Source organism: Balaenoptera physalus (genome assembly GCF_965194825.1).
Source record: "Balaenoptera physalus genome assembly, chromosome: 10".
In the NCBI taxonomy this organism is placed as follows: Eukaryota; Metazoa; Chordata; class Mammalia; order Artiodactyla; family Balaenopteridae; genus Balaenoptera; species Balaenoptera physalus.
In genome coordinates this window covers 33,962,391-33,979,477 of record NC_138889.1, presented here as the reverse complement: position 1 = coordinate 33,979,477, position 17,087 = coordinate 33,962,391, and the positions used below count along the sequence as shown (strand labels likewise).

Below are 17,087 nucleotides of genomic sequence, written 5' to 3'. Positions count from 1 at the left end.
AGGCATTTGATTAACTAAGTTAATTTTTGTTTTAATGAGAGGCATACTGAACTTGGCATCAGAAGACATGGATTATTTTCCTAATTCCTGATTTATTATTTACAAGATAATAATAACCTTAGGCAAGTCATTCAGTATCTTGAGCCTCAAGATCTTACCTGTACAATATGGAAATTAAAATGCCCATTCTACCTTCTTCCTAAAATTGTTGAGAAAGCATTTTATGAAATGCTGTTAAAATGAAATATCATCATCATTATTATTTTAATTGATGAGAAAGAGTATTTACAAAGCAGTCAAAAATTAGGGCTATCAAATAGACGTAGGTTCAAATCTAGGCTCTGTCACTTTAATAACTGTCATCCTTAACCTCTCTAAGCTTCAGTTTCTTCATATATGAGATAGGAATAATGTAAGAATTATGTGACATAATGCATTTAAAGTGCTTTACACAATGCTCAGCACTTAGTAAGATTTCAATAATATTAACTACTGCTAATTACTATTATTATTATTATACATTAAGAGAGAAGGAAGATGTACAAGTCTAATGTATTACAAATGCAGATAGAAATGAAATAGGGAGACTACTGATATATCGTTCTGGACACAGGAATCTTGTCTGTAGGAGACGAGGGACCATCCAGCCAGTCCACACATTGATCTTCACTAGAACAATACCTAAAAGGACTCACTCCTACATCATCACTTCTACAGAGAGAGCCTCAGCAATGACTTTTTAAAAGGAGGATTTGTGGGACTTCCCTGGCTGTCCAGTGGTTGAGACTCCGTGCTTCCAATGCAGGGGGCACGGCTTCGATTCCTGGCTGGGGAACTAGGATGCAGCGCGGCCAAAAAATAAAAAATAAAAGGAGGGTTTGCTCTTCAACAGAATACCCTGCAAAACTGCCTCCTGCTTATTTATTGCCATGAGTAGCACCTCTATTCAGGAAGTGCTGGGGCTCGGTGTTTTTTGCCGATTGCCTGTATGTTTTGCTCTTGTGTTCTTTGCCACTCTGTGACAACGGAGCGGGCTTTAACTTGGTTGCTTTCTGGCTGAAAAAAATCTAAATAACTTTTAGCTTTAGCCTGAACTAGAAAGGGCCCTCCCATTGTGTAGCAACACAGATTCTGTTGGCACACTGTGTAATTAAATTCTGATAATAGCCTCCTTCCTGACCACGGCTCAGAAGTTGGACTCATTAACCATTGCGTATCTCCTCTCGGAGGGCTACGCAACTAGACAGATCTGTATGTGAATAGAGAGGGAGATCAGACATAAAATGTTATTGTTTTAACATTCACTCCAAAAATGTTTTTAATTATAATTTTTTAATTGCACAGCCTAATCAATTCAATATATGAGTCCTTGTGTAAGGAATGTGTAAACTATTCATCCCTAAGGGCTTTTGTCACGCTTGTATTAAGCCAAATCTTTAGGTGGCTGCAAACTTGGGTTTTAATATTACATTATTTCCTTGTAGAGAGAGAAGGAGGGAGGGAGAGGAGATGTACAGGTGTTATATGTGGCACACAGAGAGCAGTAAACTGGGGACCACTTCCTCTTACCTTTTACTACATACAACTTCAGCTTTCATCAAGTCATTATAAGTAAACTACATATAGACTACACCAGAGAGTTTATTGTTTTTTAATGCCTCTTATATAATGACCTTGTAATGATTTTCATTTGAGATTGAGGTAAATAAAATGTTAAGTTTAATCAATTTTCCTAATAAAAAGTGTACTTCTTACTGCTAGACAGTGATTGTTATATGACTCATATATCCTTCCTTTACCTATGTGGTAGCATTAAGTGTTATGCACAATTTTTATAGCTCTTCTCCATGTAGAGTTCCTTATGTGTTTTTATTTTCTCTTCCCACTTTATATCTTGGTTACATTCTTTTGTCTTTTATTATTTTTATCTTACTGTATCCATATTTTATTATTAGCTATTTCACATTCTTTTTCAAGTAAATGGGCTATAAGCAATTCAATAAAAGGAATATATTTTGTAGTATACATTCATCACCTGTTCATGTCCACTACAGTCAACAAATTAAGCGATTGTCTGTAATGCCCAATGGTGTAAGGAAATCCCCCACATCAGACCTAGTCAAACTATTTTCTGAAACAGGTAGCAAGGTCTCAAGAGAGCAAGCATCCATGTAGCTTGGTGACGTGTAAGGTGATATTATTAGAGGAGAACAGAAGAAGAGATGATTATGAGGCTCCAGCTACCGGAATAGTTCAAAATGGTGTAACTGTGGGCATAAGGAAAATAGTAATCCAAACACTATGAGAGAGCTTAGAAAATGAACATTTGTGTTTAGCCTCTTGGTGGAAGCAAAGACTATGGACCTTATGGGATGGAGAAGTTTCTCCATTTATTTATACTCCCATTGTTTCCAAATGAGATTCACAGTGACTCAACTCTAAAATTTCAGTAGCACTAAAACGATTACTAAAGATATAAACTAGAACAAAGAAAGCAGAAGAAGAGAAGGCTTAGGTTTAGATTTATTCCTTTCACTGTCTGTACCTGGTAAAATGATAGAATGGAGGGACAATAAGCACAGATCTTGCAGATCATTTTCTCCATTGCTTCAGGATTGGTTCTTAAAATAGGTCTAAAATTACTTTTAAACATATAAACTGAACCTTTTGAAAACATAAAAATTAGAACCTCAAATTATGTTACATTGAGATGAATTTTATCATCTTACGTAGGTTTTACTAGTGGAAGACTCAGAAAAATATGAAGTATTCAGCCAACCAGATAGAGAAGAGTTCCTGTTTTGTCTTTTCAAACATCTTTGCCTTGGTGGAGCCCTTTGTCAATATGAAGATGTGCTTAATCCATATCTGGAAACAGCAAAGCTTGTCTATAAGGATCTAGTGAGGTAATGTTGCTCGATTACAATCTGTGAATCTCTGGTTAATAGAGCAAATTATTTGTGTAACGCTGGTAGGATTACCCAGCAACTATTTGTGGGTCTATTAACAACCAAAGTGAGTAAAAATAGCACCACCCTGACCCCCTCCTCAGAGCCTCCTTATTCTCTTCCAGGCTACAAAATTTCTCGATTTCCCTGACCCTATTTTAGGCCTCAGTCCTCTCAGCTGCCTCTTGTCCTTGTTTTCTCATCCAGACCTGTCACCCACTCCATCCCTTACTAGCAGCTGCCTTCTTCCAGGTCTCCCTTTTGTCCCTAGACCTTCTTTTAAATCTCAAGGGGACACGAGCTCCCTCAAGGTGTTTGAACTTGCTTGACTAATACTAATAAATATAATAGTAAAAAAAATTATTACCTTTGTTCTAAAGAGGTAGAAGAATTTTCACCTAAGTGTTAATCTTTATCGTTTCAAAATTAATCCTAAACTTGTTTTAGGTGTTCCACTAGGGCTTTTTTTTTTTTCTTTTTGAAGACCAAGTGAGGATAAAGACTTTACAAATCTTTTTTTTTTTTTTTTTAATTAATTAATTAATTTTTTTTTTTTGGCTGTGTTGGGTCTTTGTTTCTGTGCGAGGGCTTTCTCTAGTTGTGGCAAGCGGGGGCCACTCTTCATCGCGGTGCGCGGGCCTCTCACTATCGCGGCCTCTCTTGTTGTGGAGCACAGGCTCCAGACGCGCAGGCTCAGTAATTGTGGCTCATGGGCCCAGTTGCTCCGTGGCATGTGGGATCTTCCCAGACCAGGGCTCGAACCCGTGTCGCCTGCACTGGCAGGCGGATTCTCAACCACTGCGCCACCAGGGAAGCCCTACAAATCTTTTATTTATGCTTTTATTTTAACTGGAGTGAACATTCTTTAGTTGGGTTTTTCAATGATGAAGATATTGGATCATCTTTATAGGCAAATGGGATAGGAACAAGTAAAAGCAAAGATTCCCAGAGTTTGGTTACACAATTTTACTTTTTTTAAAAAAATTATTTATTTATTTTGTTGTTGGCTGCGTTTAGTCTTCGTTGCTGCGTGCGGGCTTTCTCTAGTTGTGGTGAGTGGGGGCTACTCTTCGTTGCAGTGCACGGGCTTCTCATTGCGGTGTCTTCTCTTGTTGCGGAGCATGGGCTCCAGGCACGTGGGCTTCAGTAGTTGAGGCACGCAGGCTCAGTAGTTGTGGCTCACGGGCTCTAGAGCGCAGGCTCAGTAGTTGTGGCCCACGGGCTTAGTTGCTCCGTGGCATGTGGGATCTTCCTAGACCAGGGCTTGAAACTGTGTCCCCTGCATTGGCAGGCGGATTCTTAACCGCTGTGCCATCAGGGAAGCCCCACAATTTTACTTTAATAGGAAAACAACAGAATTAGATTCTCATCAAACTCTTGATTGTTAACTTTACTTATCCTCAACACCTCAATTCTCATATCCATTACATGTGTCATACAGCTATACAACAAACTGCATGATTCCGTTATTCTACTGAGTTTATTTTTGATATAGTTTTAAAAACAGAAAAATATTTCTATAATCTGTCTCTGATTTTTATGAAAAAGTTATTGTGTCAATACATAAAGATTGTTGGAAGAGAAATTATAGAAACAGAATTTCAGAAATAACATGCACATACCTACATCAAACATATTCTGTTCTTATCATTTGCAGCTCATGAAAACTTACAAGACTGCTTCTAGCACTCCCGCTAGATACTCCTCGATGTACCCTAAACACACACACACACAGACATATACACACAAACACACACACCACAGCCACCACAGTGTGTTGTGCCTCATCAGCCACATGAACCTGTGGAATTCCTCACCACCATGTGCTGTGGAGGAAGAGATTCTATTAGAGATATTTGAAATAGAAATAACTTTAGAACCAAAGCATTGAAGAAACTGCTATTTTTTCCAACATTCCCTTCCCTGAATTCTCACTTGTGATACTCTTCTATACTTTTTGGGTGCTAAGAAAAAGTATGACTCAAAGAGTAATGACCACTCATAAAATGAGTATCCAAAATTCATGACATCTTACAGAAAGGATAAGAATTGTGTCCATGGAATCACTTAACCAGGCAACCAGCAAGTGTTAATATTGGGCACTGAACTCGACCAAGCGCTAAAGAGTGCAAGAGGAGGCATCAGGCAGTCTCTGACCTTAAGGGAATTACAAGTTAACATAGTAAATAATAGTAAAGTAATTGTTTAAAATCTTTTATAAGTAAATGTTTTTTATATAATCAAATATTCAGTTATTTATAGGCAAATGTTTACAGCTCTTTATACTGTAATAAAAACCCCAGAAGTTCAAAAGAAGAAATTGTCAGTGTGGGTGTGAGCAGTCAGGGACGTCTTGATGGAGTCAAGTCCACAAGGGCCAGCAAAGAGGAGGGCAGTCTGTTCCCAATTCAGGGGTGATGCATCACAAGTCTGTCATTCTAGGGGAGACTGGGAAGGAGACCAGCCCAGTTACAGCATTACTTTTCTCTGAGACCCATTAAATATTTCTCTCGATGATCCAAGTTAAGCATGTTTATGAATTTCTTTGCTGAATGAGGGGAGGATATGAAATTGTCTTCCCAAAGCAACTTCAGTAGAAAATTATGATTATAATAAATATTTGCTTGAGATGGCTTAGGTGCCAACACAAAGCAACTGAATGCGTTAAATGACCTCAAAATCCCTTAGGAGCTATGTTGGTTTGCTTATCATATGCACTACATGGGGCTTTTCTAATATTAGTCGTGCTGATTTGGGTCAGATGCTGTCAGTTGGTTAAGGTAAAGATACAGGTTGGTTCAACATAGCATTTATCAAGGGATGTATAAGTAGAGGAAGCACAAGTGGAACTTGAAGTATCATCAGTAATTTCTCAGAATTCTGAGCCATGTATCTAATCAAGTCAATTGTACAAGCTACCTTAACCAAGACGGATGTTTTTTCCTGTTCCTTTACTTGAGTTTTGGGTGTTTTTACATGCTTTAGAAAAACGTTTGCTACCTTTCTAATTATACGTGCAGTAGCTACCTTACATTATCTAACCTGCACTTGCAGATAAACATTGTCCCTGATTCATTCTAGCAAAGAAGTCCATCCCTTATGTTTGTAGATATTGAGGGCACATTACAGAGCCTGATTTTAAGGGTCTCTGACTCAAACAAAAAGGTAAAAACATTCTTAAGATATTTTCTCCCTCATCCATTATTACAAGTGCTATAAAAGACATCTTTTACATGTTTTGGAAAATGCCTTATTTTCAAGGATTATGGTCCCTTTAAGTCACATAGGCAATACTTTAGAACCATTTTCTTGGAGAGCAAATGATCAATTGTTTCATTGCATTTCAAAAATAATTCTATAGTTACTAATGGTGCCTGTGTCTTTCCTACTTTAGACATTAAACACATGCTCTTGTCAAAGTTTTAGGAGACGTTCTCCAAAATACATATCTGCCCCAGATTTTATGATTTGAACTGAGAGGCTTAGATTATGACCTTCAGATGCTAATTAAGCGGTGGGATCCTTGTGTCTTAAAATGAGCAGAGTTAGCTAGAATGGTCTGCACACCATAACGTTTAGAGTCGATATGGGACTGATCCTCAGAAATTAGCACAGATGATATTGATAAGAAACACTATTTCTAAACCATTAATACAATCATACTTTTTAAAAGCACTACATGGAAATTATGTTCCAGCATCCTTAAAAACTATGGTCACCTGGAGAGTGAATTAGTGACTGCCAAAAATCTGATATAATGCAATTATTAGTAGAACACCCTAGGGCACAAATGAATATCACTTTACATTTCCTTTTCTTTTTTTCTTATGAGATATAGGACAGGTGATCATATACTTTGCTTGACCTATAAAAAATTAGACGAATTGTCTTAGAGATATTTTAAAGTAACAGTAATACAGGATCAGCGGTAATAAAATGGAATAATATGATTTATTTCCATTAGGAACCAACTCCTAATAATGTACAAATGTAGTTTCTTTTTAAAAATAATACACCTATGGTATGTGTTTGTATGTGTTAAGTGATTATTATGTGAAGTATCAAATACTAAATTTCCTCTAAGTTTATTTGATAAGCACAAACTTTTATAGGGGCTCATTTTTTTAAAACTGAGGAGTAATTTACATACAGTAAACTCAATAAATCGTAGTATACATAAGTTCAGTGAATTTTTATATATGTTTACACCCATATAACCACCTCCAGATCAGTATTTAAAATTAGATATAACCATAGATATGTTCTGTATTTTGATCTGGGTGGTCATATAGGTGTATGCAAACGTTTTATATGTAGTGGTGATAGTCTTCTCTCAGATAAGCATGAAATTTTAAATGTAGTCTCCAACTTTCAAGCAGTGTATCTTACGCATTAGAGAAATAAAAGAAAATGACCTCAACTTACGTTATAGAAATATGTGGAAATCAATTTAATTGCATGATTCCTGGGTTTAAATCTGAATGAAATGTTTTAAAGATGAAAACTGCCTAAGAATCTTGAACCCTGAACCCTGAAATGGCTTGCATCTGGTCATCTCTAACAGGTGCACAAGCTCAAACACACATGCATGCACACCCTCCCACAGAGTTCCCCCTTCTTCCTCCTCTCTCTTTCTCCCCATTTCTTTACATATGTAGTGAAGGGAAAGAAGTACTTTCACCTGATAAAGTGAAAAAGAGGGATATCTTCCTTTAAATTTAACCTACTCATGTAACACATGGACAATACCTTTGATGTATATGAATTTAGAGTAGGTATAAGATAAACAGGTGAGGTGTAGGGAAAGAAAACTGGACTCTATATCACCTAAATTCTATTCCCAGAAATACCACTTTTAGTTGGAATGTCTGAAATGTATCATTTAACTGCTCTACTTCTATTGTCTGTAAAATTGGCAAAATAATGCCTACCTCACTGAGTTGTGTGATCTTTACATGAGGTAAAGTATATAAAAGTATTTTGCAAATTGTAAAGCATTATAAATATGTGTACATATTTATATATGAATTAATATATAAATATATATCTGTAGCTTATTTCCTCAATCCTCAGTTTGCTCCCTCACTATATATTGCCACAGATTATCTTTTGTGGGGAGAGTAACTGAAAGAGAGCTATGAGAGAAAATGATTTTAATAGAATATAATTTAGTAATAAATAATTTAATAAATAGTTTTCATATACATTACTCCACCTAATTCTCATATAATCCTAAAGGGAACCATATCATACCCAGTCTGCATATGAGAAAGTTGGGGTTCAGAAAGGTTAATCTTGCCTAAAGTGAAATAACAAATCAGTGGCAGAACTGTCATTTATGTTCAGCCTGTTTAGTTCTTTAAGTTTAGTATGTTTTTATCGACCCCTTACGGCTGTTTACACTTCAGTCTGACTTTAACCAATTCTTGTTTTTCCAGTAATTGTCTCTGGCCTAGGAGTCTTTTCATCATCTGAGTCTCAGACTGACCTCAAACCCTCTAACTGTAAAATTCAATTTTCTGCAATTTCAATTCAGTTAACGTTGCCCCATCCTTTGATGAAACCACAGATGCCATTCTTTTCAAACTACTTAATTGGATATTCTATATTTCCATGTTATATATGGATAAGAACACCTGAATACTAAAAGGGATCAGCATCTTAAATGTATTATGCCAGTGCTTGTTATATTTTAAAATGTTCCCTTTTCCTCCCTATTTTAGTGTTCGAAAGAATCCTCAGACCAAGAAAATACAAATTACCTCTTCTGTCTTTAAAGTTACAGCATATGTAAGTTTTGAGGGGAAATGTGCAACCAACCAATCTAATTATTTGTTATTAAGAGGATTGTAATAGCTGGAGATAGCAACTAGGACGATGTTATGCCTCAGAGAGGCATAGCTAACAGAACATATACCTGTATATACAGAACATAGTTAACATAAACTAAATAGTTTTCTGTTAAAATTAAAAGTTGATAAGGTATGCTTTTATTTGGAGAACAGTATGAACTTTTTTCCCTGGCTTCTTTTCTGTTATCCATGTCTAATAATAGTTCTTTCTTATTTTAGAGCTAAATCTGTGGCTCAGATGAGGTAGAACACAGTTCTTTAGACTGTCAAACGATAATTTTTGGGCAAATAAGTAAGAATGACATAAATGTCTTTATATCACAGAATCTGATACTTGAATTTTAGTATCACACAAAAGATTGTTAATACACATGAAGCAGTTTCTAAGTATCTGTATTCAATCATTTAACAATTATTTTTTGAATATCTACTGTGTATCAGCTACTGTGCTGGACTAGAGCCCAGTGATAAACAAACGAAACATAGTCCCAGCCCGCATAGTATGTATAGACCATGTTCTGAAAAAAGCAAAGATAGAGGAAAAATGCAAAATAAATTTTTGCAATATTAGGACTTTTTTCAAAGATAGAATTTACTTTGGACTATAAATTCCTTAAGGTCAAGAATTATGCATGTTTGCATAGTACATGTGTATTGTTAGCATAGTAAGTAGACTGTGCTGCCCACAAATATTTTAAAATAGTAGTTAACTGCCAACTTATTGTCAAAGATTTGATATGTTTCATGACATTTTACCACAAAATATATAATAGCTAAATATGTTGATTATTATTTAAATGTAGTTGTATACTAAATAATTCAGGTTTATCTTTTTCAGGATTCTGTTGGTATGTGCTACCCTTCAACAAAGAGTCACGAACAAACATTTTCTTACTTTATTGTGGATCCGATCATTCGTCATGTTCATGTTTTATACCACTGTTATGGCGTGGGGGAAATGTCTTAATGTTTTTTCAGATTATCTATATTTAGATAATTTGTTATTACCAATTTTTTATTTACCAGTTTTTAATTTTAGTACTGATTTATGGATAAACATTTACTTTGCAAGTTAATTCAAGTAAAATGTAAAGAACCTGCTTAGAGCAAAAGAAAACAAATATCAAGATGCCTTTCTTTAAATTTATCTGGAATACTAACACAGGAACCAAATTTCGTCCCTAGCATAATCTACACCAATACAGTTATGGAATTTTTACAGAAAGTTACAAAGAACTAAAACTCTAGTTCATATTTGTTGCGTTAAGATTCGAGTGAGTCCTCAATTTTCCATTTATTTTATTTTAGAACCAAATTAATTCTGGATTGAAATTGTGACAGAAAACTAAACATCTCTAACCACTGATCACTAATATGAATAGTTAGCTTTTAAAATTCGAGTTTCATTTAATTACGTTTCTTCACTGCATAAAGATTTACATCTCTGGAGCTGTGGAAAACATGACAATTCCTTTAATTCATTTGTCCCACTTAAAATCCTCAATAAAAAAATAATGTTCTGAACATAATTGTAAACTCTTTTATCACATAATAAATTAAAACTGAGCTGCCCCCATAGCTAATACAAGAACTACATGTAAACAAAGAGGGTTATCCTGATGGTATTATTAAGTTGGCAAGAGAGTAACGCACAGAGTGTCTTAGTACTGTCTCCTCGTTACCTTAGTAAAATGAATATATAACATATTTTTTTAATGGAAAAAGTGATTGACATGTATGCCCAAAATGATGATGGAGACCCTAAAAGAAATGTTGAAACCTTGAGGAAGGGGCAAGTTTGGAGTATGTGTTTCTGAGTTGCAGGGGTAAGGATGATGATCTTGGATTTGAACCTGTGATTGTATCTGGAAGGCGGCTGGAAATTTAGGTATACAGCTCAGGAGAGAGAGTTTGTTTTACTTCTAATACTTAGCACAGTGCTTTGGCACATTAATTGTTTATTGAATGAATATTTTCCAGACACGGTCATAACATAGATTTTTTGTTAAATCATGTAAAAAACATAAAATCAAAAACTAAAATGTCCATTTGCTACCAGTTTGGCTGCCTACCACACAGACCCCTACAAGCTGGGGACCCTCTCTTAATCAATAATTCTTTCTGAGTACCAGTTCTGTGCAAGGCACTGTGTGATTTACTTTGGGGAAACATACACTCCCTATAAACCTAGTAGAGAACGTAATCTGTAAGAGTTTTTATAGACAGTGATTGTTACATGAATTCAGAGATGGAAGTGATCACTGTGAACTAGGCCTAGGAAGGGTTTCATCTGGCTTCTATAGAAGAACTAGTGGGGTTTCAACAACTAAGAAGGAGAGCAGTCCAGCCGAGTGGAGAAGCATGATGTGGCAGAGTGCTCTGAGCCTGGCCCTGGCAAGAACGTTCAGAGGCAAAAGATGGGAATGCACCTTTGAAGAAAGATTATGCAGTTCTCTGTATTGAGAGGTATAATAGCATAGTAACAAAGACTTTGGGTTGCAGTCAGATTGCCTGGATTTTTAATTCTGCCATTACTTTCTGTGTGACTTTGAGCTAGTTATAATCTTTCTGTGCCTTAGTTGCCTCATCTGTGAAATGGGGAAAATGATAGGACTCCTTCATAGGTTATTGTGAAAATTATATAAATTAATATGTATATTGGGCTTAGAATGGTGTCAAGCACACAGTTTAAGTGTTCATGCATTTTGGCTCTTTTCATTCTCTGTGGAGGAAATATAAAAAAAAAAAAAACCTAGGAGCTAAACTGTCTGCATAATAATGTAAAATGCTATCTTCCTAAAGGTCAAAATTGCTTTTCTACAGATTATACCATTGTTAATGTGGTTAGATATCTGTAAGAGATGGGAACACTGTTTTTCCCCCCTCTCCCTGGGCCACAGAGAATGTAGAGGACCTAAAATTGTACTCCAGGTATTCCTTTGGCAGCATTTTGCATACTTAGAATTATTTTCTCAACTATTTGTAGTAATTTATTTTATGTCTGTCTTGAAAACAGGAACTGTGTGTATTTGGTTCATCCCCAGTGCCTAGCACACTGCCTGGTACTTAATTGACACTCAGTATCTGTTCCCTGACTGACTGAGCCCACTTGCTGGAAAAAAGCCGGCCCTTGAAGTGTGACTGCAGGTGTGGAGAAAGAGAGAGAGAGAGAGTGGGGAAGGGTGGGCGACTAAGGTCCAAGAATATCAGTAGTGCAGTAGTTTCTCTAGCTATCCCTAAGCCTTGTGTAATATTTTGAAAACTATTATACTGTAATCTGAATTTAGCTGTACTGTGTGGGATTAGATTTGCAGCCTGGGAACATGCCTGGGACAAAATTGTCTCTGGAGAGCAGCAGCAGCCTGTGAATCCAACTTTGAAAGAGCAAACTGTGATCAAATGAGGGTGAGGATTTTTCTGGGGTGAAAAATCAACCATGGTGACAAGTGACAACAGAATGGTTTTCTGGAATTTGAGAGCATTCTTCAGAAATTCTGATAGTTACTTAAGGAGAGAAGGCTCACTGAATTATAATTTGGACATCCAAAAAAGGGACTTAGGCTGAAGACCAGAGAACTTGGAACTTTTAGGACCCATGAGCAAGAAAATAAATACAGAGGCATAGAAACACAAGGTGGTTTGGGGAAGACATAAGTACACCTGACTAGTCAGAACTGAGGCGTTCTGTCCAAGAGTTCTGGGTAATAACATAGGGAAGACAGATGAATGGGGTCCTGGTCACCGAGGGCTATAGGTACAAAGCTAAGAAATTTAAATCTTTTAAGTAGATGATGTATAGGAGTCAAAAACTTTTGAGCAGGGTAGTAGCATCATAAAAATGATATTCTGGGGCTTCCCTGGTGGCGCAGTGGTTGAGAATCTGCCTGCCAGTGCAGGCGACACGGGTTCGAGCCCTGGTCTGGGAGAATCCCACATGCCGCGGAGCAACTAGGCCCGTGAGCCACAATTACTGAGCCTGCGCGTCTGGAGCCTGTGCTCCGCAACAAGAGAGGCCGCAATAATGAAAGGCCTGCGCACCGCGATGAAGAGTGGCCCCCATTTGCCGCAGCTAGAGAAAGCCCTCGCACGGAAACGAAGACTCAACACAGCCATAAATAAATAAATAAATAAATAAAAATTGTATAACTTAAAAAAAAAAATGATATTCTGGAAAGATTAGACTGGCAGTGATAAATTGGGGTGAAGAAAGACCAAGGTCCAGAGATTAAATAGAATATTAGAGTAATTGTCAAAGCACAAAACTGAGTGATCTGAGTTAATAGCAATGGAAACCTTTCTGGGCATCATGAAGTACGTGACAATGGAGTGCTCATTAGGAAAAAATCAAATATGGCCCCCCAAATGGTTAGCTACTGGGTAAATTATGAAGTGTTGGCTATTTGAGGTACTAAGAACTGGGAAGTGGGAACTGTGGTAGGAAGCTGTGGTCAGAGAGGGGAAATCCCTCGTTCTGCCTTTCATTCCTATCCCAGCCCATGCTCAACCAACTTTGATCCTTACAACTTTGAAAACCTAGGTCTGAAGTTTCTGAAAACTGACTGAAGGCTTCTCAGTTATCCAATTAATCAGCAAGTATTGCTAAGAACTAATATCCTTCATTTTTCCACAAATATTTATTGATTACCTACTATGTATGTGCTGGGTGGGCACTTTCTAGGTACTGCAGATACAGTGATGAACATAAAAGACAAAAATGTCTATATTGGGGAGTTTATATTCTAGAGCCCATAACACTTATTAGGCGCAGTGAGAGAGAGAAAGAAATACCCAATTACTCTTAAGAAACTTGAAGTTTTGTTGGAGAATGAAACACTCATAATTTTTAATTTTTTTCAGTCTGACGGGTATGAAATAATATTTGTTATTTTAATTGTTCTGACTTTTTTATGAGGTAGAACATTATTTTGCATATTTCCTCAAACATATATATTAATTCTGGTGGGCAACTCCACAGTTGGGAACCACTGCTCTGCTCTCTACTTCTCTAGTTTAAAAAAAAGAGAGAGAAAGAAAGAATAGATGAAAACAAAAGAACAAAGGGAAGAATAAAAGACAGGGAAGTATGTTGTCTCTTACAGTAAAAGCTGCATTAATTAGAACTAAAAAGCCGCATTTAGAGCCATATTTAGCAGTGTCCAACTGGCAAACTCCAGCAGATGGTATACCTGATATCCTCTAATGTAAGTCTTCAATCTCCTGACTTGGCACACATGTTAAAGTTCATTAGGATAGGCAGGCTGAACTGGGTTTCAGTAAGGTTGAAACTTATCATTCCTGTTTATCTTCTTTTTTTTGTTGCTGTAAAAAGAAAAAAAATGTCACTAGGCTTTAACAAACACTAAGAATCTGTAAATTATATTTCTTTTTTGTTACTAGAAAGGTGTGTGAGAGAAAGTAAAATAGAAACCACGTATGACAATATAATTTAACTTTTATTCAACCAAATTTTTGATCAGGTGTCACCTTTCATCCCTTTAACATGTTGTAGAATAAAACGCTTATTTTGCTTAAAACTACTTACTTCCTACATATAAAATAACTACTTACTTCATAAATATAAAATATAAAACTTACCACTGAAGTTCTGAGGGAACCTAGAGAGATCAGCGTCAAGGATGATCCATAATGAAAGGCCTCCTTGAGAAGGGGATTGAGGTACATTTTAAAAGAAAGGACATCCAACAATCCCACTCCTGGGCATATATCCAGAGAAAACCATAATTCAGAAAGGTACATGCACCCCAATGTTCATTGCAGCACTATTTACAATAGCCAGGACATGGAAGCAACCTAAATATCCATTGACAGATGAATGGATAAAGAAGATGTGGTACATAGATACAATGGAATATTACTCAGCCATAAAAAGAATGAAATAATGCCATTTGCAGCAACATGGATGGACCTAGAGATTGTCATACTGAGCGAAGTAAGTCAGACTGAGAAAGACAAAATATCATATGATATTGCTTATATGTGGAATCTAAAAAAATGGTACAAATGAGCTTATTTACAAGCATCACAGATGTAGAAAACAAACTTATGGTTGCCAAGGGGGAAAGAGTTTGGGGGGCTGGATAAATTGGGAGATTGGGATTGACATGTACACAGTACTATATATAAAATAGATAATTAATAAGGACCTACAGGGAACTCTACTCAATACTCTGTAATGACCTATATGGGAAAAGAATCTAAAAAAAGGGTAGATATACGTATATGTATAACTGATTCACTTTGCTGTACAGCAGAGACTAACACAATATTGCAAATCAACTATATCCCAATAAAAATTAAAAAAAAGAAAGGACAATTATGGATTGGCTTAGGGGAGGAAAGATTTCTAGGCAGAGAAAATGTTTCAGTCTGTGATATAGAGGTAGAAAGTATCAATACATGTGGGGTTACAAACTTCCTTGAATAGAGCAGCAGATATGCTTAGAAAAGTAGATTATTCACCTAATGTCCACTGTATACCAGGCACAATGCTAAGCCTGTGGACACAGTGTAAACAAAATACAAAATCACTGCTTCCAAAAAACAATCTAGTGACAAAAAATATGGTAAAATACATAAAGTAATTATAAATTATGTTTTTTCTAGGGAATAAATCAAGAGTAGTTAGTCTGAGAATGTTCTCAGGAAAAATACAGCATATGTGAAGGCCCTGGAATGGAAATGAGTTTAGTGTTTCTAGGAATTGACAGAAGTCATTGTTAAGAGAGCATAGCAGGCAAGAAAGAGTGACATGAGTTGAAATTGGGAAAATCGATCATGCATATCTTATAAGCCAATAAAATGAGTGTGGAATTTAACGGTAGTACAATGGGAAACTACTATAAGTTTTGAAGCAAGGGAGTGATGTATATTTTCAAAAGATCATAAGATCACCATGGCTATTGAATGGTAAATGGATTTGATAAGAGGTGGGGAAACTACCACCATGGTCTGATGAGAAATGAAGCAGTGTGGGCAAGGATGGTTTTGGTGAAGATGGAGTGTTATGGGCTGAACTGTGTCTTCCCCAAAGCTTATATGTTGATGTCCTAACCCTCAGTACCTCAGACTATGACTGTATTTGGAGATAAGGCCTTTAAAGATGTAGTTAAGGTAAAATGAGGTCATATTGATGGGCCCTAATTCAGTATGACTAGTATCCTTACAAGAAGAGATGATTAGGACACAGACAGACACCAAATGAAGACCATGTAAAGACTCCAGAAGAAGACAGCCATCTACAAGCCAAGGAGAGAAACCTCAGAGGAAACCAACCGTGATGACACCTTGATGTTAGACTTCTAGCCTCCAGAACTGTGGGAAGATAAATTTGTTTATCTGTTGTTTAAGCCATACAGTCTGGAATACTTTGTTATGGCAGCCCTAGTAAACTAGTATATGGAGGGAAGTGGATATATTCCAGATGTTATTCTGGACCCAGAACCAACATTACTTGCAGATGGATTGAACTGGGGGATGGGGAATGGGAACTGGAAAAGTCAAGGATGACTCTCAAGTTCCTGGTTTTAGAACTTTTAAAAAAAATCTACTTAAAATACTTAACAAGAAACAATCTTTTGAAATAAAAGGGCTTGAATTCTAGAAAGATGGGAATAAATTAAATGGGATAATGTGTGGGGAAGTTTTTGTGTATGCAAATATAAGTCATTGACTCTATCATAGTTGTTGTTAGTGTATGATACACACTAGGAATCTACTACAGTTTTGAGTAGGAGATCAAGGGTGGAAAAGGCACTTGAGGGAAATGGGTTTTGAATTATAGAAAATTGATTGAAGCAGGAAAGGCCAAATGGAGCCTAGGAGATCAGCCAGGAATGGGCTGCAGGAACTGAGGTGTGAGCTGAGAAGTGTCCGATGTCTCTGGGAAAATCAAAGGGACTGAAGATACTTCAGTAAACATTCAGTGAATGCACATTTGCATACATATACAGTGGACCCTTGAACAACACAGGTTTGAACTGCTTGGGTCCACTCACACCCAGATATCCTTCACTAAATACACACCATGGTACCGTACGATCTGAGATAAGTTGAATCCTCAGATGCAAAATCAAGGGACAAGTGTAAAGTTATATGTGGATTTTTGGACTGCCCCTCCCCCCACGTTTTTCAAGAGTCAACTGTAGACATTAAATAGCCAGAGGCCAGAAGGGAGATGTAACTAAACCACCTGCCATTTTCTATATAGGCAGTAAGCCCATCTAAAGTAATTTCCTTCAAACCTTCTTGGGGTCAGGATCCATGCCTC

General features: G+C 36.7%; 1 protein-coding gene across 1 annotated transcript in view; it reads left to right on the top strand.

Moving 5' to 3' along the window:
• Nucleotides 1–12,644, top strand: part of CFAP300 (cilia and flagella associated protein 300) — a 29,354-nt gene extending 16,710 nt beyond the window's left edge. The window contains exons 5-7 of the mRNA XM_082410071.1: nucleotides 2,734–2,906; nucleotides 8,672–8,738; nucleotides 9,639–12,644. Coding sequence (XP_082266197.1) covers nucleotides 2,734–2,906; nucleotides 8,672–8,738; nucleotides 9,639–9,767 — 369 coding nt within the window. The 3' untranslated portion in view covers nucleotides 9,768–12,644. The remainder of the gene's footprint in view (nucleotides 1–2,733; nucleotides 2,907–8,671; nucleotides 8,739–9,638) is intronic.
• Nucleotides 12,645–17,087: the final 4,443 nt, after the last annotated feature.